The sequence below is a fragment of the Acipenser ruthenus genome, chromosome 3, assembly GCF_902713425.1.
Source record: "Acipenser ruthenus chromosome 3, fAciRut3.2 maternal haplotype, whole genome shotgun sequence".
Lineage (NCBI taxonomy): Eukaryota > Metazoa > Chordata > Actinopteri > Acipenseriformes > Acipenseridae > Acipenser > Acipenser ruthenus.
This window is the reverse complement of record NC_081191.1, coordinates 41,958,560-41,986,009: the sequence shown is the minus strand read 5'-3', so window position 1 is coordinate 41,986,009 and position 27,450 is coordinate 41,958,560. Positions and strand designations below refer to the sequence as shown.

General features: G+C 40.3%; 1 protein-coding gene across 3 annotated transcripts in view; it reads left to right on the top strand.

Moving 5' to 3' along the window:
- The window catches only part of LOC117435229 (polypeptide N-acetylgalactosaminyltransferase 1), a 259,339-nt gene that overhangs the window by 103,004 nt on the left and 128,885 nt on the right, over positions 1 to 27,450 (top strand). For all 3 annotated transcript variants that reach the window (XM_059012946.1, XM_034920767.2, XM_059012947.1), the window contains 2 exons: positions 11,146 to 11,361; positions 21,218 to 21,386. In XM_059012946.1, the coding sequence (XP_058868929.1) occupies positions 11,223 to 11,361; positions 21,218 to 21,386 (308 nt within the window). In that variant the 5' untranslated portion in view covers positions 11,146 to 11,222. The remainder of the gene's footprint in view (positions 1 to 11,145; positions 11,362 to 21,217; positions 21,387 to 27,450) is intronic.

Below are 27,450 nucleotides of genomic sequence, written 5' to 3'. Positions count from 1 at the left end.
CATGCACATATTACCAAATCCAGTCTTTGTGCTGGCAATGTCCTCGGGGATGCAGGTACCCAGGTCCTTTATGCATGCATGCTGTCGGGACTCGGATTTCTGGTTGTCTACGTCCCCAGGACTCGTGTCTGTTCGTCTGACACTGCAGCCCCACCACAGATTATTCTTTTTTTAAAATTATTATTATTATTTTTAATTATGCAGGTAATACAGCTGCATTGTGTGAGGTGCAAGCTTCAGAATGTGGACGTGCTCATACTCTTCTTTTTAGTTCCCGGAAAACATGGACCCAGGAATGTCTTAAATTGAAGCAGACTGAAGTACTGAACACTTGTACTGAGCAATTGCCTGTTTTGCTGAATCCGTTTCAGGCTTTCTTTCTGACTGCTTCCCAAGCATAAGCAACTGTGTTTGAAAGACTTTGTGGGTTCTGTCAGAAACAAATGGCTTTATTCTTGGCAGAATTAATGGTAGTTCTGATGCTGAGTACAGGTAGTAGCTAGATATAATATAGAGAAAAATAAATGTGGTAATTTAAATCTCTCTACTACTAGCTGATCGTATTAAATATGTTTAAAAGATAAGCTTCCCTCGAGTTGAGTTTTATATTAATTATGTTGATGCAGTTTTAAGAAATGTAATGAAAGCGGAACTTCACTTCCCACTTTTCTGGAGCTTAGTCTTCTGGCATGGAGAGTAGAGCATGCAGATTTTTCAATATTGAATAAGCAAATTAGTTTGGAAAAATATAGGTGAGACCAAAAAATTATTATGATTTATGAATTTAAAAACCTGATCGGTTCTGGAGCATTTGGTCCCCTTTAATATTAAGAGCAGTGGGGGATGCCTTGTTGAGTAGAACGGTTGGCTGTCCTTTTGATCTTTTACTGAATTTTGCTTTTATGGATTCTATTTCTACGCATTTTTGCTCTTCCTTCTTTTTGACAGAAAAACATTTCTGTTTGTGGCTTGTGTTGGTTTCTGTTTAAAAAAAATGTCAAAAGATTTGTGTCTCATAAAATGAAGACTTTGTGCTTTATTAGGACCCCCAACATTTTCACTGGGACCCCCGATTTCCCCTGGAACCTTCAGTTTTTTTTAGTTGAGCTCTGGACCCTCAATGGGAACATTTTGGAGAGCCCTGGCTGGCAAATGGATTGTAATACTGTACTTAAGATGAATGAAACCAGGCTAGATAGAGAGCTGCAGACCTGTTTCACCTTGAAGGGCTGTGATATCTACACTGTCCTGTACACTAAGGGACTTGGCTTTTTAACCCTTTTTATTTATTTTACCAGATAAAAATTGAGGGTGTTCCAATGTTACACTTTTTCAATGACCTTGTGACAACAGCACAATCATACATGTATTGCAGTTATTTCATGAATGAGGATGTCCATTCGTGGAGTATTCTGTTTTTATAATAAGTACAATGTATGGAAATGAAAATATGTTCAAACTTGAATTGAACAGCTGAATTCGGCAAATTGCTTTCCTTAGATCAAGCTCTACATCTGCTTAACAATGTGGCGTAGTTTGGAGCAGTGCGATTTCACCAGGTCATTCTATCAGTAGATTTGAATGAAGGAAGGATAGATTACAAAATTGGATCCAGTAAAATAAAAAAAAGTAAATACAAATTCACTCTTGAATATGGGGAGGTTCTTTGAAGCTAGATCTCTTAACATTTGTCTGCCTAGCAATTTGTGTTTTATATAGATGACTTGAATCTACTTGTTATTGTGTGATCCTGCACTATTAGTAAAACAGAATAATTACCAAACAATCAGAGAATACTGCTGCAGGAGTATTTTTTTATTTATTTACATCAATCATGCCTGCATAGTGGGGGCTCCTTGATGAATTTAAACTTGAAGAAACAGACCGTCGTGACTCTTCCAAATACTGACCTGTTTCCAAAAAACAGAGGACCAGATGTGTGACTGAATTCGGCTTTACCCTCCAGGCATTGTTTGAGCTAAGCCTGCAGGGTACAACTAAATCATCTCCTGAAGATTAAAGCATTGTCAACCAGAAACACAATCCTCCGTGGAATCCAAAGCCTCGTTCTGGCTGTAGGCATGCTGCCTGCTGTGTTAATATTTGGAGCATGATCAGGATATTGGCTGCTGGCCACTTAATATTTATCCAGTGCTGAGAGAAAGTTTCTAAAGGCCCTTCTTTTAAAGAAGTCTAGCACACTGCTTTCCTGTTTTGCCGTTATCTCATTGCGTTATACTGTCACAGGATCCTGCCTAAACAGCAGTTGTTTATGTATGTATGTATGTATGCCATCCTAGGGTGGGGCAACATACACTGTAGGGATTAGTCATTGGGTGTGATTTAAGATAAAAAGAAAACATATTCCATCTAGACAGAGGGGGACAGTCACTTTGCTGCCTTCCAGCTGTACAATAAAGCTTTTGAATATTTGTAGCTGTACTGTTGCTACTTTTTCTGTATAGCAGTACATATTCAGTTGATTTAAATGTGTGTGTGGGGGGGGGGGGGGGGGACGGGACTACGGCAAATACTGATGTTATTTTAATATCATTAATACAGTGCATCATTAAAATATTACCCATTTTTACACAGAAATGCACCCAGGCACTATTAAATGTTTGATTTCCATAACCTTGATAGTGATACGACAGTTATTATCTACTGGTTAACTGTCTGGCATTTAGAAGTGAATAGACTCCATGGTTGAAAATCTCTTTTTAAACACAGTTGTGGTTGTTTTGATTTGAGACACCTTTTGGGCCATACAGTATAGCATCTATGGATTGCTGTGGTCATAATTTCTCAGGAGAGAATCTCTCCCCTCCCCACAAGGTTTGATGGGTAGGCAGTTAATTGGTTTTGGATGCAGTTATCCAAGTGATTTACTGTGATCCAGAAGACAAATGGGAACCATACTAAACAGAATGCAATAAAACTTCTTGACATCAGCCTGTATGACAACAGCATTGTGTGGCCCAATGTTTCTTGCCTCCATCTGCCAAGTTTCATTGTGTTATTAGTGCAATGTGTCCGAGTGACATTCTAACGCCCCTGCATGTGTTCTTAATTCTAGCTGAAAGTGCATTGATACTGTAGTATTATAATACAGTGCAACAGGCTGGTTATCAAAGATGTAAAGATCACCCTGTCATTTCTGCATCCTGTGCTCTCGTAAGTCACACAGCGTGTTTTTTTTTTTTTTTTACCCCAAGACATGCAAATGAAAAATATCAAAACTGTGACTCAGTTTAAAACAGAAATTGCTGCAATAGTATGTAGAGTTTAACACAGGACATAGCACCATAGGGAGACGTGTGGTGAAGCAAATGCAAAAGCCCATTTCACTCTGGTACCTGACCCTCTTGTGTTATGTTTGAGTACAATGAAAGATGCAATGTGTGTCACAGTTAAAATATGCCACATAACCACATTTACAAATGGGTCACTTCATGAAAAGGGGTTACCAATGTACAGTTAGTAAACTTGTGTAATTTTAAAAAACAAAACACAGCAGAACTACAGTTATAATTGCAAATTAGTAAGGGGTATATGTGTAGATAAATAAAGCCCCTTTCACACTGGCACTCCTACCCGGGTCACAATCCCGCGTAGTGTGAAACCACGTACCTGGGTTGTACCCGGGGTTGATGCGGGTCGGCAGCGACCCATCTCAGGATGTAGGTCGACCCAGGTTAAAGCGAGACAAAATGTATGATGGGCGGTTGTAAGCGGACAAAGTAACAAACAGCATGAAAGTCTGCATGAAGGTTTCACCTCCGTAAGCAACATTTCTGTTGATTATGTTTAGCCAGATATTTGTTGCTTGAGACACACCATGAGCCAGATTGCAGCAGGGATGAATACACATTTACTCTAATCAACATTTGGGCTGATGATTCAATCCAGAGAATCTTGGATGGAAGCGTCTGTAACAAGCTGCTTCCAGTGCATTGCATATCTGAGTTTACTTGCTTCTGTCACCCAGGTCGAGCCTGCTTCTTCAGAAAGCAGTGTGAAATCACATGGTTGATTCACGTGACACCGGGCCGCAACCCAGGTAGAGCATGCCAGCGTGAAAGGGGCTGATGATAATATGAAACTGAGAGGATGTGTTATATTTAAAAAAAACATCTTGTCTCATCAAAAACGCAGGGGAAATGTGACATACTAAAATGCCAGTTTTTTTCACTATAAATAATGCATATTGTCATAATAAATACATCTGCTTACATTGTTTAAGTGTTATTTTTTTTTCTTTTTGAGTAATTTTCACAAGTGTGCCATTTATTTTCCTGACAGAAGTGGTTTTAAAATTGGTAGCAAACGTAAAAATGTCATGTCCAAATCTGTTCTCTTTTGAAAACCTCGTAAAAAATAAAAATGCCCACAGTTAAAAACCTGCATCTTTAACAGGTTACAGTATTCTTGTTAACACCATCTACTTTTTTTTCGTTTTAATGAACCTTTTTTTAATACCATATGTACAGCAATATTATAGCTGAAAAATCGTTAGAAACCGGCAGCCACTCGGGAAGAATCGCAGGAAGCTCATAACAAGTGTAAAGCTGGTGTCAACAGGCATGTTTAAGGCTATATAAATAAAACCTGTTACATAAGCAATTCCCCACTGTATATTATAAAAACAGAGCACTGCATAGATGTTTATTTTGTTGTTAGGGACACTAGGGAGACAATAGTCGTCAGTGCCAGTGGTAACATGCTTGTATTAAGACACTAGACTAGCTTGGTATCTGTGTTACAACACCTGCTTATGGTGTAAAAATATATCAGTGTGATAATAAACTGTAGATTAGGAAAGCCTCTTTATAAATGTATTTAACTGAATTTATAACACTGCAAAATATTATATTTTGTGAGAAAATGTGTGAATGTAAGAGCTGACACAAAAACTGTGGCGACTGAGCTATGTTTGGCACCAAATTTATTTGCTGTTTTTACAGATTTATATTTACTCTAAATAAAGTTTCCTGTTGCTAATATGTTAACTGTTAAACAGTATAATGTGTATTTTAGACTTCCTGAAATTGAATTAACATTTTATAATGATTTAATATCTTTGTGCAACTCCAGAAACATTGTGCCCATTTTCCTGTCCCAAGGAAGTAGATTATCTTGCTGCATACTGTAAAGCCATTAATATTTGCAAGCCTTTTATTGTTGCGTTTTTCGCGTATGAAAAATAACTGCAAACATTTTTGTCACTAATATCAAATACCACTAACAATACATACTTCATATATTGCACCAGGTTGCCAACATTTCTGGAGCAAAATAGGTTTTAGGTTTGGCCAAATATTTTGGTTGCAAATATTTATGGCTTTACAGTATACCATGACTCCTCTTAGGGGTACAGTGTTGGAATTAGTATATTAACTTTGTTTGATTCTACATTTAAACCCAAATTGCAATATATTGATCCTGGAGTTTAAATTGTCCATACAACAGTGATTGGTTTGTAATTAGACTTTTAAGGATTTAAAATTGTCCAGACACTTGGCAACCAGCAGGACTGTTTGTTGTAAACCTTTAAACTTTTAAAATAAATTAAGAAATCAAATATAACACACATCATTTTAAGATGGTTGACAAGTGTAACAATTAGGTAAAAAAGATGACATGATGATTCAATTTGGATCCAGAACAAAGATTGTTGCTGGCACTCAGCCTCGTCATGGAGCTGTTAATTAACAGCATTGTCAGGTGGAAAGGACTGAAAACCAGTTGGGTGACAGCTTACCTGAATGGAAACAAACAATGTAACATTTCCATGGACTCCATGTGCTTTCCTTTAGTGGGAGATTGGAAGTCAATATGTACCTCATAATTGCTGCTGCAGCCATCGAACCGAGTATGCCCTTGACAATTTCCGAAATTGCATCATGGAGACAGTTGGTGAAGCTGCTGCTGCTCTGCTTCCTTTTCTGAAAATAAAAACCAAAGACAAAGCTGTATAAATACCAATGAAAAGACTAGTTACTATACAGTAGTTGGGGAGCAGGTGTCGTAGGTTAGGGCTCAATTTTTGTACAGCACTACAAGTCTGGCATGGTGCATGTTGTATTTACAGAGATCACTCCTAGATTTGCAAATGCTGCACATACCGTTACTGTGGATTTTATTACGTGATGATGCATGAGAAGGAATACAGCCTAATCGGTGTAGCTATACTGCAGCCCACATAGTAGTGGCTACACTTAAATAGTACAGTAAGATACACTTATATATATATAATTCCATATTTTTTTATTCTGTTCTGTAGCGATTTCCTTTGTTGTAGTTTGCTGTGTGTGCTTTTCTCAAACGTGAATCCAACGTGACAATCATGTGCTGCCAAAACGTTCTTCTTCAACAGATGTTGGAAATAATTACCTCTTTTTCTGGCTATTGACTTTATAATGCAGCTTAATTACTGTGTGATGGTTTTCAATTTATGAATATGTTTTTAAATTAGATATATAATTTTTTTAACAGACTTTTAACTAAAGGTGACAATACTTTTGTCATTAAAAATATTTTTAAAAAATGTGTTGTTTTTTTTTGTTTGTTTTTTTTATAAAGAAATGGTGTCTGTCATATTAATTAGTGGTTAATGTTCACTGAATGCTTGTTTTCTTGAATGATCTTATCTTAAGTGTAGGGTGCCAATACTTTTGTCTGCGACTGTATATATTTGAGTACTAACCATCTTGAAATGACCACGTTCCTGAAATAAAAAAATAAAAAAATGACTGTATTAAATCATGCTCAACCTGTGCAGAATTAATGTTGTTATACTACGCCCTACACATGATGTACAATATTAACTTACTATAAATCACATGAAAAGATTGCACTGGAATTCAGACAAACTCTTAAATGATTTATAATGACATTTCAAATATATTTCTTGATTTTTTATGAATGTCTATCAATTGATGTATTCTTGGTAGTCTGTATTAATGCACTTGGTATGTCATGACTTGAATGATGGGACTTCAATGGGTATATTAAATGGCTATATTTGATTTTTCTAATAAACGACAGTAGCAATTCCTACTGTATAATGTAAGCTAGAAATGAATCACTAATACGGGGAGGCAATATTTCAGAACATTTAAACAATGGAACATCGATTATCTTGCTAAATTAAGAAGAATACTTCATTGAAAAGCATGTGGTCTAAAAGGAACAAACTCCCATTGAAGTTACAAAACTTGAAATTAGATCATTCAAGGTCTGGTTGTTCTCCAGTTTTCTTTTCACATTTTATTTTTCTCTTTACAGAAAGTAATGCGGTTCATGTTTTTTTTATTTTTTTTATTTTGTAATTTATTTTTATTTATTTATTTTTAAACAAATGTTACAACTTCATGGGTAATATTAACACAATGAAGATCTCACTTGTGGGCAGCACTTTGTACTGTTTTATTAATATACTGTGCGAGGCCAACCTTGTGTGTCATCGTTCACTGTCCTTCCACTTTAACAGTGATACTCAACGATTCCATGTACAGCTGTTATTTTAAAAGTAGTCAGTTCTGAAGGGGACTTCAGACAGTTCAGAAGAGTGGTGAAGGATGTAGTACAGTATGCTGTACAATTCAAATCAGTGCATTGTGCAGTGAAAGCAAAGCATTCTGAGCTCAGGGAGAAACCCATCATTTTTGAATACACGTAATACATTTTCACAGCCATTTGGGAGAGAGAAAGTAAAATAAAAATATCATCTGCCTACTTTGCACTAATGAGGTGCTACTTTTAAAATGAACTGCAATTAATAATCTCTGGAAACTATATAATCATACACTACCTTAAAAATCCAATAAAACAAACAAACAAAAAAAAAACCTGAAGAAATAATGACTTTTTTATTGTTTTTTCTCAAAAGGAATTGCACGCCTTTATTGAGTTTTGCTTTGTAGGTATTTTATTTGCACTTTCAAAGGCAGCTAAATTAATTGATTTAGGCCATAATTATAGCCATCTCTGATATAATTAACATTCTTGGAAGTGTAGTTTTAATACAATTTTAAAGCCTTTAAAAAAATTAAAGCTGTGTTTCCCTATCAAGTACGAAATGTAACCATTACCTCATGGGTACTTATCCTTAAAGACCCTGAAACCTGAATAGATATAACAAAGTCTGCTCATCAGAGCCTGTGACGCAGTCATGCCTGTACCCTCTGGGCATAAATATACTTTTCATCTGAACCTGAGAACGAGAGAGACTACGAATAGACAAGTGTTGAATATACTTTTATCTGCTTTTTCGCTTGTGTAATTGCACTGTTAATGCGATTTTTTATATTTACGTGATCATAATAATTGTTGTTTACAGGTACTGTGCACTCAGCCGTGGTTTTCGTTAAGTCCCTCAACGGCCTTGTGCTCCGTGCAAAGCCGGCGGCTCCGTCACCCCTTTCCTGTGATCGTATAACCTTAACACGGCTACTTGTGTTCTCTGTCAGGCTGCTAGCTTCGTTGAAGCTGAAAATAAAAATGTATTTTTTTATTACGAAAATTATACATAATTAATGGTAATCGAGTGTTTACTGTTTTGTGTGAGAAAAAATTGTTTCTTGGTGTGTATTTTTCTGTTTCTTTTCACAGAAATACTAGCGCACCCGTTGGACCGAGACACACACTTCGAGTTAAAACTGGTAGCAGTTTTCTCCCTCAGTGTCTCGTTGCCACATTAATTCTGCTTGCAGAATTATTGTGAAGACTGTTAGGGCTCTAATAGTAGGTTTCCTCAGTTTTCTAACTGTTGGATTAACCAAGAGCGTTGTAGGTGGGTATCCCTGTAGATATCGACATAGATATAGACATCAAACAAGGTTACCATTCCAATTCACTAGCAGTTGCTGTGCTCAGCTCTGCTTCGGGTCTAGTCACGGACCCACGTGACGCCATGGTGTTCTCAGGAGGTGACAACCCGGCTACAAAAGTGGGCTATTTGCATGATACACCCTCTTCATCTGGAAGAAGGGTTTTACTCCTGGTACTTCCTAGTGCCCAAGCGGGATGGAGTCCTTAGACCAATCCTCGACCTGCTCAACCTGTTTCTGAGTCGACGGAGGTTCAAGATGTTGACCATGCAGTAGGTGTTGCCGTCCATAAGGCCAGGCGATTGGTTCACCACGGTGGACCTCAAGGATGCCTATTTCCACATCCCCATAAACCCTGCGCACAGGAAGTACCTGTGCTTCACTTTCGTCCTAGGTACAGCGTACGAGTGCATGGAAGCTATTCTGGCCCCATTGAGACTCAGAGGCATCAATTACCTGGACGACCTGGTCTTCAGTGCAAGCAGTGGCTCACACGGAACTCATCACAGACCGCCTTCTTTGTTTGGGCCTGTCAGTGAATCATGGAATGAGCTAGCTCTTACCCTCACAGACAACCTCCTATTTAGGAGTGCACCTGGACTCCAGGTCCATGCTGTCCACTCTGTCGGACAACAGAGTGCAGTGAATAGTCATTTGTCTGAAACGCTTTCAGCTCAACAAGAAGCTTAATGGCAGCAGCTTCCCAGACCCTTCCTTTGGGTCTTTTGCGTATGCGCACTCTCCAAGCCTGGTTCAACAGCAGGGTTTTTCAGCCCGCATTGAACCGTGGCTGCCTGGTGACAGTGTCTCAGCACTGTCTGGAGGCTCTTTCATGGTGGACACAGCCAGCTCACCTGCGCTTAAGCGTAGCGTTGGGCAGCGTCACCAGAAGGGAGGTCATCACCACAGATGTGTCCAGTCTAGGCTGGGGTGTGGTGTGGAATGGCAGGGAAGCGCAAGGGGTGTGAAACCCCCCGTGGCAAGAGCCCCATATCAATATTTGGGAGTTGCAGGCAGTGTTTCTAGCCTTGCAAATTTTTTTACAGGAGGTTCAAGGGAGACACATGCTTGTTCGGATGGACAACACTACCGTGGTGGCTTTTATAAACCACCAGAGCGGCCTCAGGTCTCCCATTCTCCATCGAGTAGCTTGCAAGCTATTGCTCTGGGTGCACGATCACCTCTCCCGGCAGCTCCATACACTCTGGAGGCAGTCTGAACAATGTTTTGTCTGTTATGGGGGTAAAGCCCTGTCTAAGCAGAGGCTGTCCAAATGGATCACAGACACAGTCAAGACTGCATATGAGCGAGCCAACTTGCCCTCTCCAGAAAAGCTCACTGCCCACTCCACCCTTCAAACAAAAGCCAAGAGGTGAGTTCTCCCTCAATTTTTAGCCCTAGCTATTAGCACTGGAGCTCCTCATGGTAACATGTAAGATGGCTTTGGCTGAGCTTGTGGCATTCAGTTGTCTGCAATAATTGCCTTGCGACAGCTTTGGTATTTCTACCCATGAGGTAGTGGTTACATTTCGTACTTGATAGGGAAAGTTAGGTTATTATCATAACCCTGGTTCCCTGAAATAGAAATGTAACCATTAACCTTCAAGGTCACTGCGTCTATGATTGCAGCAGTCTTGAAGGAAAAATGATATTGAGATTTGTGCGTGCAGTGTTTTTGTGCCCTCGGGGGGTGGGCATGACTGTGTCACAGGCTCTGATGAGCTGACTTTGTTATATCTATTCAGGTTTCAGGGTCTTTAAGGATAAATACCCATGAGGTAATGGTTACATTTCTATTTCAGGGAACCAGGGTTATGATAACAACCTAATGTTTTTCTTCTTTGCACCATTCTCCATACTGTTGAAAAACTAATTTACATTAAAGATACTGCAGTTGTGAATTCTTACAGCTAATGTATTCGCATTTGTTTTTTATATTTGTATTCATGTTCTGATCATTAGTCAGCTGTGACGCTTCATTGCATTTATCAAATGTGATACGTATTCTGTACTTTGATAGCTCAAATATTATGAGCATTTGGAAATTAGAAAACTACAATTCAAATAATCCAGAAGGACAATACTATTTTTATTGGGCTAATTTAAACTTCCAGTTGTTGCAATTCCTTTTAATTTAATTTATAAACCTTCTGGGATTTAAAATGTCAGAACACCTGCAATTAGAAATACATGCAAAAACCAGCAACATGATTGGTAATTTATACACTCATGTAGACTGGTTCGAATAAGAGAGAATAGAAATCGCCCTCTGCAATGTTTTGAGCTAATGTTTCAATTTTCTCTCTCTCCTCAGGTCTGGTAGTCAACAGCCTTTCCCTGCCCCCCCGAGGAACTCCTGGTACACACCCTGCCTGCCTCCCACACAGTGCCATGAGGAAGTTTGCCTACTGCAAGGTGGTGCTGGCCACCTCGCTGGTCTGGGTCATGCTGGACATGTTCATCCTGCTCTACTTCAGCGAATGCAACAAGTGCGAGGAGAAGAAGGAGAGGGGCCTGCCTGGCCATGAAGGTGAGAGGCACACAAGCAGCTTTTCTTTCCAATGAGCAGGAAAAGGAAGACCGAGGCATAGCTTCAGAATCCAAATTGCTTTAGAATGAGGTTAAAATGTGACAGCATACTTAAAGATTGACTCAGCTTCATTGCATCTTTTCCCAAACCTGTTGCAGAACATTCCACAGTGCGGTCGTAATCCGTGTGATATATTTTTAAAGATAACCCTTATTGTTTGGATGTTTTCCATTTATAAATCATAAATCACCAGGGAACTACTTTTTTCAGCTTAAGAGTGTTCGCCAAGTGAAAGAGAATGTGTAAGCTTTGCAGTGCATCCTGATGTTGCTCCCTCCTGCAGTGCTGCTTGCTTTTTGTTCCCAATATGCCATTCATTTTAATGGAGCACAAGCATTAATTGGAGGATACATGTTGTGAAAAGCCCAATTTTTGCCCCATGCTGTGTGAAAAAAAAGTCAAATCTTTTGGGATTATACTTGAAAATATATTCCTGATCTACGGTGTTCTTTCTCTTTTTATTTCTGTATGGCGCTTAGCTGGTTTTGGAATGTCTTGCCTTTATTTATTTATTTATTTATTTATTTTAAAGTAATTTGTACTCGGTGTAAATTAGCCTTGTGTTTTAATTCTGCAGGTTACAGTATCTGCAGACTCCTATGTGTGAAATCCAGGGAAGCTATGATGGCTTAACGCTGCAGTATACGCTATTTACTTTATTTAATTAAATATATTACTACAGCTGAGATCACTTGAGATGAACAATCTTGCTGCATACTGTATATTTTAAACTATTATAAAGATCCTTTTTATATTCAAATAATTTCCACTCCTAAGGTCAGGAGACAAATTATTCCAAGAGGAAACAGCTGTTCAGAAAAACTATCTGTTGTGGAAATAAGTATATGTATTTGGCAGCTTTCACTGGATGTCCTTGACTTCCTAGAAGCTGTGCCTTCAATGCAAATGTCCTTGACACCGCAACATCTGTCACATCTGGATCCAGGACAAAGCCTGTTTAGGTGCTGGGACGAATATTAGAACAAACACTAATTAGTTGAAATGCCCATATTTGGATTCTTCATATAACAGAATTTTATAAATGACTGTCAAAAAGATATCATGCAGTGGAAACCAATGCATTAGTGATGTGTGAAATAAGTAACACACATTCCACTGCACAGAAGAGTGTTTCTCTCCTTTGTTTAATTATGCATTAATATAGTGTACCAGGTTTATATTATTCTGTATTTTTTTTCTTGTTGTAATATAGTATGAATTATACATATTAAAGAATATTTGAACAGGAAAAAAAGCACTTCACCCCAAAGCTACTTGTATATAATCAAGTCTGTGCCCAACTCCAGGACCATTACTGGGTGCTGATGGACCTGTAAAGTGGGTTGCTTCTCACACACAGACTCCATGCTCTGCTTGTGGTTGACTACACTACAACAGCTCTTTTTTAAATTGTTTTATTCTGTCTTTTGTCAGGTATGCCATTACACACTGTAGCACATCAATCTTTATTCCTGTGCTCTCAGAAGACCTCTCTGATTTTAAAATGATCTGCTCATTTATTACTTTGATAAATGCAACCTTGCTGTCAAATTGTTATTTAAGCAGGGCACCGTCGTCTTTTTTTTTTTCTTCAGCTAAAAGATCTTGCTCATGTCTTTAGCTGAATGCATAAAATACCATGGATAGATGAACAGTGGCATAGTTTACAAGCTCTCTCCATTGTCATGACGTAGCATGCACATTCCTCACGCTTTAGAATGTGCGTGGCTAAAACATGGTACAACTTAAAATGGTGGGTAACTCGCCTTCTCATCCCAAAAAGACATTGAGGAACAACTATGTTTTCTTTTGCATGGAAAAGTCAGAAAGCTGTACCTTATGTTAACAAGACTTCAGTGAAGATCTCGTTTGTGATGTAACCTCACAAAACTTTCTACTATAACTGTACCAGTCTTTATTACTAGCCGCTCTAGTGCACTGATAGTGTAAGGATTATTGCCCACATTGTCAAACAGGTAACACAGAAATAGCGATCCATGAAGTGGTATGTAAAAGAAAAGCCAGAGCACTTAAGGTTTTTTTTTTTTTAATCATTTTAATCGATTATCCTGCACTGATTTAGAGGACAGATCTCAAATCCCAGTGCACTAGAACGGCTATTTTGAAAACAGCTTTGAAACAGACTTTCAAGTTATAAGTGTAAAAAGTTGTCAGGATGTTATCAATGAAAATAAAAAAATACACGTACATTATTTAAACAGTTGTAGCAACATATGGGGAGATATAACCCTATATTCCCATGACTTACTCTTTCAGCTTAGACTTCTCTGGCCCTTAGCAATAAGATGTGATTCATTGAACATTTAATTAGCATCTATCATGGGTACTTACCAAGGACAAAAAAAGTCATGTTTGTACCCCAATTAGCATAGCTGGGAATTTGTGCTAGTGGTCTCCTGTATTGCTGTGAGCTACTGACCTCAGCACCAGGCTTAAGGAACTGAATAGGTGAAGTAAAATCTCTTAAACCTAAGTCAGAGCAATATTTGTTTCAGAAGATCGAAAACATGAAGAAAAACAGTGTGCAGGTGCAGGAGTGATGCAGGAGTGAGGAGTGATCAATGGTGTTTTATTTATAATCCAATAGTCCCTTGACAACAGTAAATAACAATGAATGGTAGTACACACAAGGCTGTGTACTACACAGTTTAACCAAGGGGTTCAGTCCCAAAACAATAAACATGGTATTTTTATACATCCACAATATACAAACACTGTCACCAGTCCAAAGTGAGTGCTGTAGTGCTCGTGCTGCAAATACAGTTTCTCGTGAAACAAGTGCAGTGTTGTCCGGGTTTCATGTTGGCCTGTAGCGACAGCTCCGGATCATGTTAGCCATCTAATAACAACAAATTAGTATAATTAGACATGACAAAACAAACAAAACACTCACGATAGACAATACGGTTCTCCTTCCGGTTCAGCGTTAACCATAACAAAGGAACAGATCACCACGCTATGTCCACTTATATACTGTCAATCACGCCCCCTTGGTTAACGATTGCAATGGCTCCTCCAATCTGCGGCTGCCACATTGTTTGCCTTCCGGGTCAATGATTTAGTGTACCGTAGCTCCGCCCTCTTTCTAAATGGCTGACTTCCGCCTAACCCTGGGAATGAATTGTCTGTCCATCCAGTCCAGGGCACTCTGTTCCCATTACACAGCGCCCTAACAGGTCAGGAGGGAGATTTATCACCAAGAATCATTCTGTCTCTGTCACAATCACCAATAAAAAAATATAATACAGGTGCATTCCACTTATAACGGACTCCAAGGGCCAATGGAAATCAGTACTTCATAAACAAAGTACGTAGTAAACACAATTCAAAGTGCTGTCTATAACTGCGAACAGAAGTACCTTAAATATAAACAATACAAGAAAGCTTAACTGCCAAAGAACAGGAGTTTATTATTTATACAAAAACATAGAAGAATAAAAGTAAACAGCAACTGTCTTTCGTGCCTGACATCACAAATGCCGCCGTGACTGTCATTTACTGTCCTGCATGTATCTTATTTGCACAAAATGTCTACCTGTGGAACAGAAACTGTACGTATTAAACGGCACTGTAAATATTAAGTAAACAGCAACTGAAGCTTCAGCCTTGAAGGTCAACAGAAGAATCTTAAAAATAACCTTTGTATCCAACGCAAAGTTTCCAAGACAGATGTAATATGTTCAGTTTGTTTTGTACTTGTCAGTAGTCTTGCAGCAGCAGCATTCAGGATCAGTTGCACTATTAAGATTATTTTATTAATGTTATTTGTTAGAATTAAACAAATGTAGAATATTGAGGTTGCTATTTGATGTGTTATTTTATTCTGAATGCAGCAAGCAAAAATGACAGTACTCTGTTGTGCACTGCGCAGCTAATGTGGTACTGTAGCTTTAATTGGAAGACCGACTTGCACTGTGATGTTGCTGCTCTCTGCTTAAATCATTTGTAAGACAACCCCACCCCGAATACGAAGAGAGTTTAGGGTTCTAAAAATTAATTAACTCCAACCCGATGGGGATATATTTTGGGTTGGGATCGTAACATATTATACATGTACATGTATATGATATATGCAGTCCAAAAATGTTTAGCAAAAAACGAATGGACAGCACAGAGCGCTCTCTTATGGAATGTTTTCTGTGTAACGATACATCTGAGTTTTTGTTTGGTTTCCTTCACTTTTTAGATTTAGTTTTTTTTGGTGGCCAGATGTGTCAGGCTGCACTTGCGGTTCTTCAACACAACCTAAAATCTTCTTGTAAACCCAGTTTAAGAAAGCTGCATTATATCAGTAGTTGTGCGAGGCTAAATTGGAACACAGACAGACAAGTTTAAATATACCCTCCTGTATTTTCATGTTAATTGCATTGGGAAGGAGAATTTCTGTCCTTAAAACAAAGTTACATGTGTTACAGGGTGCTCTGTTACTATGTGGGTATCCGCTGAGAAACGTGAGAGACACAGAGGGTTTGACTTTGAAATGCCGCTCAGGCTTCCAGGTTTTATTTATTTTACAGGCAGTTGCAGTGTTGATGGCCGCCACTAGGGTACCAGCAATTCCAGCCGTAATGCGGGAGAACATTCACAGTGCAGTACATGAATAACAAAAAGGCAAAACAAAAACACTGTACAAAAACAACTAGAAAATTAAAGGTGGCCAAGCACTACTCCTACTAAAAGGGAGGTCCCACTTCAGGAATCTTCTCCCTGCATAACCTACATAAACTTTGGTAGGATTAATAAATCCCCTAAATTAATTCCTAAGGATCCCATTTAAACCTGTCGTGGGCCTCAGCTCACTCTGGTTCCATATGTAGTCGTGAGGGTTCTCATTCTTCACCTCCAGGTTTGCAAACCACAGCCCCAAATGAAGAAACTGGCTTTTCAGCCTCTTTTTAAAAGCAGGTGACAAGGGTTAATTGATTGTCAATTGTTCAATTCACCCCTGGCCATCTGCTGCACATTAATTTTAATTAGGCAAGCAGGGAGGTCTAACCTCCCAGGCCTGCCATCCATTTAAACAAATTGAACACCTTATTATTTACAAACCAACCCAAAACCATATTTTATTTAGAAACCCAAAGCAAAACATACTATGTACAGGGGTAGGCCTCAGTCCTGCCACAACATGTAAACCCAAATTACCCAAAAGGTACTTACCTAAATAATGTGAAAAAAGTGAGACTTTTTTTTTGCATGAAAACAACACAGATGTTATCACAACTGTTCTGATTCCATAAGGAGAGGGACTGCTCTGTATAATATACTGTAAATCATCTTAAGCGTGCTGTTTGTTGACAATTTTAATTGAAGTTGTCAGTACATAGTAGGTTCTGCTGGAAATCAACTAAAACATTTAACGCTTGACAGTCTTATTGCTAGTTACAGTAGCAGGTTCATTTTCAGACTACAGTAGGGGCCATGCATACTGCTGAGAGAATTCTGATACAATGGAATGTGAAGTTTCAATACTATGCCTACTGTTTTTAAGCCATTTACCGATATCTGTAATTACCACAGATGGCTTCAAATAGGAAATAGCCTGGTTCTAAAGCATTGTGTGTAAAGATAACACAAACAGAATATAGGACTGTGACAGGATTGGCAGAGGTTGAGGATCAGAGACAGTTTAAAGTTCAAAATAAAGTTTTTAAATTAACAAAAACACAAAATAAAATCGGCACAAGGGCCAGACAAAAAGGTTTTAAACACAAAATAAAAACACAAAACAGAACTTACAAATAAGGCTTCCAGGCTGGGCGTTGCCTTCACTGGTTTGCAAATAAAACTAACAACACAGCACACACAAAAACACTACTCCTTCTAGAACTCTCCCTCCAACTGGGAGGCTGAGGCCTCCTTTTATGCCAGGTGGCTAAGTCCATAATTGAATAATTAATTATTATTACTGATTACTCCCACCTGACACAATCAACCTGGGCAGGGAGGAGAATTTAACTCCTTCCCTGCCAGTATTTTTAAGGGCAGAGCCCTGCTCTGCCACACACGTCCTTCCACGTACAAAGTACGGAGGCCGCAATCGGCCAAACTCCCCCCCCCCCCCTTTGAAGCCAAGCTCTCCCCCCAAGAGTCCCCTTATGTCCCTTGGGTGGGCTATTTCAGCGGGCGGTGGTGGGCGGGGTTGATGCCGGATCCCCCAAGCGAGGATCCATCCTCCTTCAATAGCGGGGGCCCCAGACCTTCAAAGCCCATGAACGCTGGTAGGGAACCTGGACCCTCAAGCAGGAGCAGCGATGGTGGCACCTCTGGTGGCGGAGGCAGGAACGGCGGCCCGTCTCCCTCTGGCAGCGGAGGCGGGAACGGCGGCCTGTCTCCCTCTGCCGGCGGAGGCGGGAACGGCGGCCCGTCTCCCTCTGCCGGCGGAGGCGGGAACGGCGGCCCGTCTCCCTCTGCCAGCGGAGGCGGGAACGGCGGCCCGTCTCCCTCTGATGGCGGAGGCGGGAACGGCAGCCCGTCTCCCTCTGATGGCGGAGGCGGGAACGGCGGCTCGTCTCCCTCTGCTGGCGGAGGCGGGATCAACGGCTCGTCTCCCTCTGCTGGCGGAGGCGGGATCAACGGCTCGTCTCCCTCTGCTGGCGGAGGCGGGAACAATGGCTCGTCTCCCTCTGCTGGCGGAGGCGGGAACAACAGCTCGTCTCCCTCTGCTGGCGGACCCTCTGGGACAACAGGTGGAGACGGTGGACCCTCAGGAACAGCAGGCAGAGACGGCGGACACTCCGGCATTGGTGGTGGTGGCTGTGGACATTCTTGCGGCCTCTGAGGTTTGGCTGGCACCTCCTGCCGTCGCAGTCGGGTGCGCCTACACTGAGCTCCTCTCAGCAGCACGTGCAAGGGCTGCTGAGGGGCGTTAGCCTTCTCCCCTTCTGGCTCTCGGGTCCGTGGCTCCTCCCCTTCTGGCTCTCGGGTCCGTGGCTCCTCCCCTTCTGGCTCTCGGGTCCGTGGCTCCTCCCCTTCTGGCTCTCGGGTCCATGGCTCCTCCCTTTCTGGCTCTCGGGTCCGTGGCTCCTCCCCTTCTGGCTCTGGGGTCTGTGGCTCCTCCCCTTCTGGCTCTCGGGACGGCGGCTCCACCCCCTCTGGCTCTCGGGACGGCGGCTCCACCCCCTCTGGCTCTCGGGACGGCAGCTCCTCCCCCTCTGGCTCTCGGGACAACGGCTCCACCCCCTCTGGCTCTCAGGACGGCAGCTCCACCCTCTCTGGCTCTCGGGACGGCAGCTCCACCCCCTCTGGCTCTCGGGACGGCAGCTCCACCCCCTCTGGCTCTCGGGACAGCAGCTCAACCCCCTCTGGCTCTCGGGACATCAGCTCAACCCCCTCTGGCTCTTGGGACAGCAACTCCACCCCCTCTGGCTCTCGGGACAGCAACTCCAGACTCCTCCAGACTCCTCCTCGTCTGGCTCCCAGTCGAGCTCTCGACACGCGTCCTCTTCATGCCCGTACTGGCAGCAGTGAGCACACCACTCCTCTACTTCACTGACGGGAGCCCCTCCCATGTCTACCTCCAGGTAATCCAGCACCATGCTGGCGATATCCTGGAGGGAAACCGGGTGGTGCCGTCTCTCCCACTCTTCCCACCTCTCCCCATCTCGACGCCACAGCGTGCGGATGGCTATGGGAAGGTCGTGGGGGAGGTCTGCTTTGGGGTGCACCAGCCACTCCCAGATCTCCCACGATGGTGGTGAAGGCGGTGATGTTGGAAGTGGTGGGGTGGCTGCCGAGGACGGGGTTTGCAGCTGCTCCTGGTCCGGGTTGTGGGGGCATCCTGCTCAGCTGTGGCCATCCACCTCACAGCGCCCACACCAGTCAGCTGGTGGCCCATCTGGACAGGACCTCCACCGATGATCCTCCTTCCCGCACCAGGAACACCACGGGAAGAGGCTCACTGGGTCCTCCCACAGGGTTTGGGGTGGTGGTGGCAGCTGCTGTTATTGCTGCTTCTGTCGCTGCCTCTGTCTGCTCTTCTTGCCCATTTTTTTTTTTTTTTCAAAAAAAACCTCCCAAAATTAAAAAAAAAAAAAAAAAAAAAAAAAAAATACTGCCCTGAGCCTCCAGGTGGCGTTATCCCACTCTCACACCAAATGTGACAAGGATGACAGAGGTTGAGGCTCGGAGACAGTTTAAAGTTCAAAATAAAGTTTTTAATTAACAAAAATACAAAATAAATCCCACAACAATGAAATGTTTCATTCAAGCTGAGGAGCTTGTATATAATTGAAACCTGTTTTTTTGTGTGAGTGGGCATTTATAGAGTTAATCACGTGCAGTGAGACCAACTTGCATAATATGTTTTCGTTTTACGGAAAGCAATATACAGGAATCACTTATATATAGGCCATTCCATTCAAACTGTGTATTTTGTGAAGTGTTTGAAATCAAGTTAATGGCAAGTCTTTTTGTGGTGATTTTGGTTCTCCTAATACACAGTATGATCAAATGTTATGTTTTCATGGAAAGGCCCTGATACTTTTTAATAATATAAATAACGATAGATATGTACTAACTGGAGCAATATGTGCATATTGGAGACAGAACACTGAAAATTAACCATAGTTCTATGCAAATTCTTATATTTTCTTTTCAGGTTTTTTGTTTTGCCAGGATATTTTCTTCATTTAGCTTTCATGGATTGAATTCTAAAGCAGAAATGCATCTACTGTTGTTCAAATGTTCCTGTCCTGCTATCATTTTAGTTTCCAGCGTCATAGTTTGAAAACTTAACTGTTACCAAAGACCTCATACATTATAGAGCATGCCCCCTAAGGCTTCTGATTTTGTCATTTTCTAACGCTTATTGAAAGAAGTTAGAATAGGAAGATTAAATAAAAAGTCCATTAAATTCCCAGGCCTCTGGCGTTCAAAGAGGAGATAAAATTGCCATAAACTTGAAGCAGCTGTTATGCAATTATACCTTACTGGGAAAACAAACCAAAGAGCCTAAATTTGTGTACCTGCCTCTAATTTATAGTTGCTCTCCTTCCCCGTTCCTGCCAGGCTGTACAGACTAGGCTACACGCTTCAATAAGAGTTTGGTCTTTTAATGCTTTCACTGATTGTGTGTTTGTGTCTTGTTGAAGTGTACTGAGCTTTTATTTGTAGCATTGCCCTTTGAGTTTTAATATTGTGGAGTTTAGGATTTCAGTATTTGTTGAGGCGGTCCTTTTAGAGTTGCACTGGTGTGGGAATTGTTAATGTTGAATAGACTTAAAGTATAGCCTGGGATCAAATCAAGCTTAGTTAGGTCCTCTTGGATCAGAATTTCACACAGCCATTATTCATGTACTGTATACCCATTTTAATACTGCATTTCATCCACTTTAGCTACGATTCATAATGAAAACTCTGCAGTGACTTCCCCTGAAATTTGTGAGACTTTGAAATGAAATTTCTTTCCAGACTGTTATGCTTGTAGACTGTTAATCTTTGGGGTTCTCTTCACGTATGAAGGTGGTGTATACAGTGTCTGTTGCAAACAGTAAAACAATGACTAGTGTGTTTGTTGGTACAGTAGAAGCCAATAAACTCCATGTGCTATTGAATGATGTAAACTGTGTCACGATTTGAGTGTGTTGTGGCTTTTAGCAGGTCATCTTTTGCATGCTACAGGGGGCTATGCAACTACAGAGTTAATTTTCAGAGATTATAACTGAAATGCAGTATCCCCCTAGCAGCTGTAGTGGACTGAAGCTCATGTTTCACTCTCATTGATAAAATTAGACTATGTGCTCTAACATTTGTCCTTGCTTGTGTTTTGCTCTAGTGGTGATCCAGAAGCCTCAGGAAGGCCCTGGGGAGATGGGTAAGCCCGTAGTGATCCCGAAAGATAACCAGGAAAAGATGAAGGAGATGTTTAAAATCAACCAGTTCAACCTCATGGCCAGTGAGATGATCGCTCTCAACAGATCTTTACCTGATGTCAGGTTAGAAGGGTGAGTACATCAAATGACAGGATCTGGGAGATCTTCAGATGCCGTTTTAATAGCATTTTATGCATTTCCTCTACTAGTTTATGGTGTTTTCAATCATTCTGAGTGGTTCTGGGTTATGTTTCTATCCAATTGAGTTATCATTTCTCTCAAACCCTGCCTTTACATCGAGAACCTGTCTGGAGAACCTTAATGGCCATGACTAAACAGCCTTCCTCATTCCATTAAAATCACATGTGACCTTTCAACTGTGCTACCCCCACCTACTCTACATGTAAATAGACGGAGAATAGGGGGTAGTTGAAAGGTCACATTGTCTCGTGATAAAAGGAATGAGGAAGGCTGTTACTCGCAGCACTTAGGATTCTTGAGACAAGCTCAAAGCCCAAAAAAAAAACCCAGAAACAATTGTAAATCCAATTCAATACCAAGGATTATATTTTCCAGAATATTACTTTTGTTTGAGCCCTTAAAATAAACATGAAGAGGCTGGCATTTTCTTATCTGGTGTTTCAATTTTTTAATGTAATGACGTAGGTGACACCTTTGAAAACCTCCCCTGTGCAAACAGGCTGCTTTTGTGACTGTAGCAGAGTATGCTTAGCTGGCGTCTAGTGCTTTGTTGTGTTTAGTGAGTTTTATTTGAACATTTTTCTCTAGCGATTTAAAAGGAGAAAATTTCTATTTGCTTTAGTAAACATTTCACACAGCTTCTTAATGGCTCTGAAAAGCTTATGTTATTTGGGTAACTGTGATCCCGGATCCTGAATGGGATACGTATGAAGTAGTTACTATATTAAAAATGACATAATAGAATTGGAATGTGAATGAAAATATCTGGGACAAAGTTTCACTGGGTTCTTTTAGCTGCATTCCTATAAAAAGAAACCTAAAATTCACCACAGTGATTTGTAAATGATAAGAATCATATTGAACTAAGGTTCACAAATGGTAATTTTGCATTAATACACATGGCTTGAAACTCGCACTAGCGCTACACCTAGTCCTAGTCTTCAGAACAACCTTAAAATAAGTATGTTATGCAAATGATCAGGAGCCAGGACTTTGATGTTTAAATGCATTACTCCTCTGCATGAACAACTATTAGTAAACTATTAGAGATTCAGGTGTGATTTATTCAGGCTTTGGTTATTGTGATCAGTTCAGAGCAGAGTTACCAGGGGCCCAATTGTTTAAACTCCAGGTACCTGGTCAATTCAGTAATAGACCTTAGTAAGAGGAGTTCTGAAACCCTGGACTAGGTGAAGAGCTAGTACAAGTTCAAGCTCTGAATACATCCACACACAATCTTCTTTATATATCATGAATTAAAAAGAAAAAAATAATTTACCATTTATATATTACTGAACAGGTTCAGAATCACAGGAGAAGAAAAAAAAAAGTACTTTGTCAATGTTTCAGTCCCTGCCATGCTGGCCAAATTGGTGTTTAGAATCTGTTTGCTAATAAGAACATTCTACCTGCTGGGAATGAGAAATGGCTGTTTGTCTCATCAAGCCCTTTTTGCTCCACTGCTCCTCCTAACGTGGATTCGCTAGTCTCTCTCATTGACCTCCAATGTTTATGCCTGTATTGCATCACCTGACAGAAGTGTTGATGAGACAAAAGAGGTGATACATCATTTGGAAATGGATGAATAAAAAAATACCATAATCCTAGCAAACAAACATATTCCTCCCCTCAATTGTGGAGAAGCATACAAGTGTGGACAAAATAATAGAAACAACTGATGTAGCTCTGTCTGTCACTGTCATGGCAAGTCTGCAAGGTGTTTTTAAATTAATCATTCCTCAGTCATTAACACTTTGTTCAGAGAAGTTGGGCTGGAAAACCAGACTGTCACCCAAAGTATCAGTAGCCTGGATACGGAAGCACCTGCCTCGTAGCAGGAAAAGGGTCTGTACTAAAATACATATAACATGTCCTTTTAAGAGGCAGACAATGATATTAGAAATTGTGCAATGAAAATTAGAATAAAACCAGATTGGTTTTGTTTTGCACTGACGGTGGGTTTTAGTTCCAGAATAGCTTTTATTTAGATGTTTGTTCATGTGAGTAATGGATAGTTTTAATCCATTGTTTTTTTATGCTAAACTCAAGAAGCCTGGAGCTACATAACCCTGGTGTGATTTTAAACTGAGATGTGACTTTGGCACCTGGAATCAAATAATAAGATCACTGAAATGGATTAGAAAGGGAAAGATTATAGGCTGAATACTTGATACACATTTTCCATGATGTTGTTTTAAATGCAGAGGGTACACCATCACCATGAAAGTTCAGAGGGTACTTTAGTTATTCCACTACTTAGGAGAGCCCAATAACCCACAAGCACCTGGAGGGGTCTAGGGAGATGTTTATGGCTATCCTCATTCATGGAATAACTGTAGTAGTCTATGAATTTAGATGGTGTATGCCTATTATATAACAGGTACTAACAGGTACTACCAACTACCAACTACCCAGCTGGCGAGATGTTTTAAAATGCATTTCACTGCTAGTATAGTACCTAGTACTGACCAGGGGACTGTGAATCAATTTCTTGCATCTCCATGTACTAACAGATTTTGCATTCTAAATTTGCTATTGCAATTTTCTGTGTGGCATTCAGTAGTTGGGGTGGGTTTAAAGCATTTAGAACGAATCAATGAGAGATACAAGTCAGGAAGGAGGGACATTGCCCAGCAGCCCTGGGAATGTTTTTGTAAAGGTTATTTTATTTTTTCACAGAGAAAGGGGTCAAGTCAACATGAATTGAGTAACCATTTCCAGTGTTTTTCCGGTGTTTATTGGATACACCGATTTAATTTTCTTTGTATTGGTTTTTATCGGTTAAAATCAGAAGCCCTAGTCATAGTGTACCTTTGAGACACACAGACATCAGATCAGATTGGTGCGTACAGTGCTCTGCTCTATATACAGATTGTGTAAGCTGGGCTGCCTTTAGCTTTTAGTATTCATATTGTAACCTTGCTAGATAAAGTTAGTCAGGTATTGTGATCTAGGTTTGTGAGATGCATTCCCTTTCTCCACAGTCTGGGTTATTGGTAACAAGCTTATGCATCTCAATATTGCACCTTTACCCCTGACACTGCTCTTAAATACAAAGACAACGCTTTTGACAACCGTGTTGCTTTAAATACTTCTTGTGATTTACTGCAATTGTGATTATGATTACTATTAAGCATCTCCATGACTGTGTGTAACGGGCAGCTTCTACAAACTGATATAAACCATTTCAGCTAGCAAATTTAACATTTTCAGTGTTCTGGAAACTGTAACAGCCACCTTATGTAAACCCTGCAAGCTAAATACGTTGCTTTACCTCAGACTTCATATGGCTGCCATATTACGGTCATGTGACTTTGTTTTGGGGATGATCGATGAAACGCTTATTGGTGAATGAGATATTTTCATCATACTCTTTTAGCAACCACTGTGTATTAAGATCTGTCACAGTTTTAGATCAAATATATACCAGTTTAATATGCCAATTTTAACAGCTGGTTCAGACAGTGTGCATTGAGATGAGGCTCCGCTCTTCTTCTTTAGCACAAAGTCTGGCCATAGATAGGGAAAAAGAAAACACTGATCCATTAAACATCAATACAGTGAACAATTCCAGCTCGCTCCACAACTGAAAGAGTGCTGTGTGAAGCGGGTAACCAGAGAAGATCCTGTCTGTCTTGGTTTGTGACAGAGGCTTTCAGTGTTTTGTACGCCCTGTGCTGCTTATCCCCCTTGGTTCTATTTCAGTCTCAACGAAAACTGAAAGATATCAAGGAGGTCAGCTCCAGTTTAAACACTGCTTCATTATTAATCAATCTGTCCTCTCATCAACAGTAAACTCTTTTAATTCATTTTTATCAGTCCACATAAAAGTAGCTGAATGTCCATGTAAGATTATTTTGTTATAGTGCTTAATGTATTTTAAATTTATAAATCATTTAGGTAGGCTACATATTACATTACGTAAAAAATATGTAAATCTGTACAGTAGGCCTATACAGTATACAGTACAGTAGTACAATCAAATGAATACCTAGCGCACTTTCTTTTTACTTTAGCCTGTAGGCTACCGGTAACAAAAAATAAATCATGCTGCTGTACTGTACGTATTGGTCACTTGGCCTACTTAGTAGCCTAGACAATACACAAAATAGATCATGGTGCCACATTGACAAGTTATGATACTTACAGGAAGACAGTCAATTCACGTTAATACGAATTTCAAGGGACCAGCAACAAATGTTGCATTATACCACTAATTTATATTATCTTGAGTAGCCCATAAGCCAAATTTATACTGTCAGTTTTTATTTAAGTTAGTCAGTGGTGCAGTGCTAAATTGTGTACAATTATACAAACCACCTGCACATCAATAGAATAGGTGTATTTCCTATTCTTATACAGATGTTTAGAATGAGCTGGAGGGGTTAGAGGCACATATGGGCAGTCTATTGCTCCCAACGTTCAGGAAACCAGGAATGTCATAGAAATGTGTTTTCAAGGCTTGTAAGTACACCCTGCTTTTAGAGAAAAATAGGTGTTTTTGCATTGAGCACAACTGGCAACACACAAGAAAAAGTGGACTGGGAAATGCCAGCAACAGCTGCCACAGTTCCTTGAAAGGACCCAGTGTCAGGATAATGCAGGGTGGACAATAGTTTGACCACTGCAGGGATATGATGGCTTCTCTGGGTGACAGGCTCTTTTAAAAGACAGCAGCTCAAGAATTATGTGGCTGTCGAGCCTGTGGGTACAAAATACCCTTTCTCTTCTAATCCTACAAATCACTCGTTCTTGCTGAAGACAATGTTTCCTTTTTACTGCAATAACAGTGGCCATGGTTAGGGGATAGTGTTTTTCATACTGCCTTTTAAAGGTTTGCTAATTGTGACTATTTTAAAACGTGCTTTCAAAAGTTCTTAACAAATTGATGCAATTGTGTCACAGTTGTCAGCAGCTTTAATACATCTCATTATAGTATTTGAGAACCCTCATTATCTCCACCCCATTTTTGCGAATTTATGCAGGAACGCACAAAATTACATATTCATCAAAGTCTGTCCCGCAAAAAAGTGCTGCCGCAAAGTCGCTAACAGTATTGCGCTTGTTTAGTACATTTCACCCAAGACTTTCGACTCGTTTGCGACTATTGCGGTAGCCGCAACTCTTTAGTACATCTACCACTATGTCTGTAAGGGTGTTCAGACACATTGGTTTCTTTTTTATTATTATTTGAACTGTTCTCATTACCGATGCCCCTAGTGCCTGACATAACCTTGTAAGGCTGAACCAACGATCAGCATTTATTTTACACACAACGTACCGTATAGCATGTACAAGTCAAGCAGGCTATGGACCCTTGCCAAGGTCTGCATATACATTTGAACTGCAACCCACCAAATATGAATAATGAACTACAGAAGACTGCAGTTAAATTGCAGGGTGTTTTTCTACCCCATATGGTAAGGGACAATATTATACATTACTTTTAGTTTTTAGGTCAGGCTTTTGCACAGTAAGTCTGCAGTTCATTATGCGTTTTTGATGGTTTTACTATACACATATATGCTTTACCTATAATAGTTAACCTTGGCTATTACAATGATTTACCAATCTGTTACTTAAGTACTGTGCTGTACAACTCCCCGCTAAGATTTCACTATGGTACTGTATACCACATTTTTTATAAATACAGATCTATTTTTGTTCTTCCACTAAATTTTTTTCAGATTTGCACAAAATACCATAAATCATACTCTTTATTGAATCATCATGTTAATAGTGCACTGAGTTGCAGGGCTTTGCCACTTGGTGTGATCACTTTCATATCTACCATATCTAACACCTGCCTTGCTTCATTTAGTTAATGTGAATCAGAACAATATGTACTGATCATGTTCTGTATGACGTATCACTTTCTATTGTGGCCAGTGGGCACAAAGAGTACAGCAAATAGTTCTCATTCTCGGAGCGCTTCGGTTTATACTTGAACTGCATGTTCTTGTCAGCAGTGCGGTGTGAAACAAGCTTTCAATGC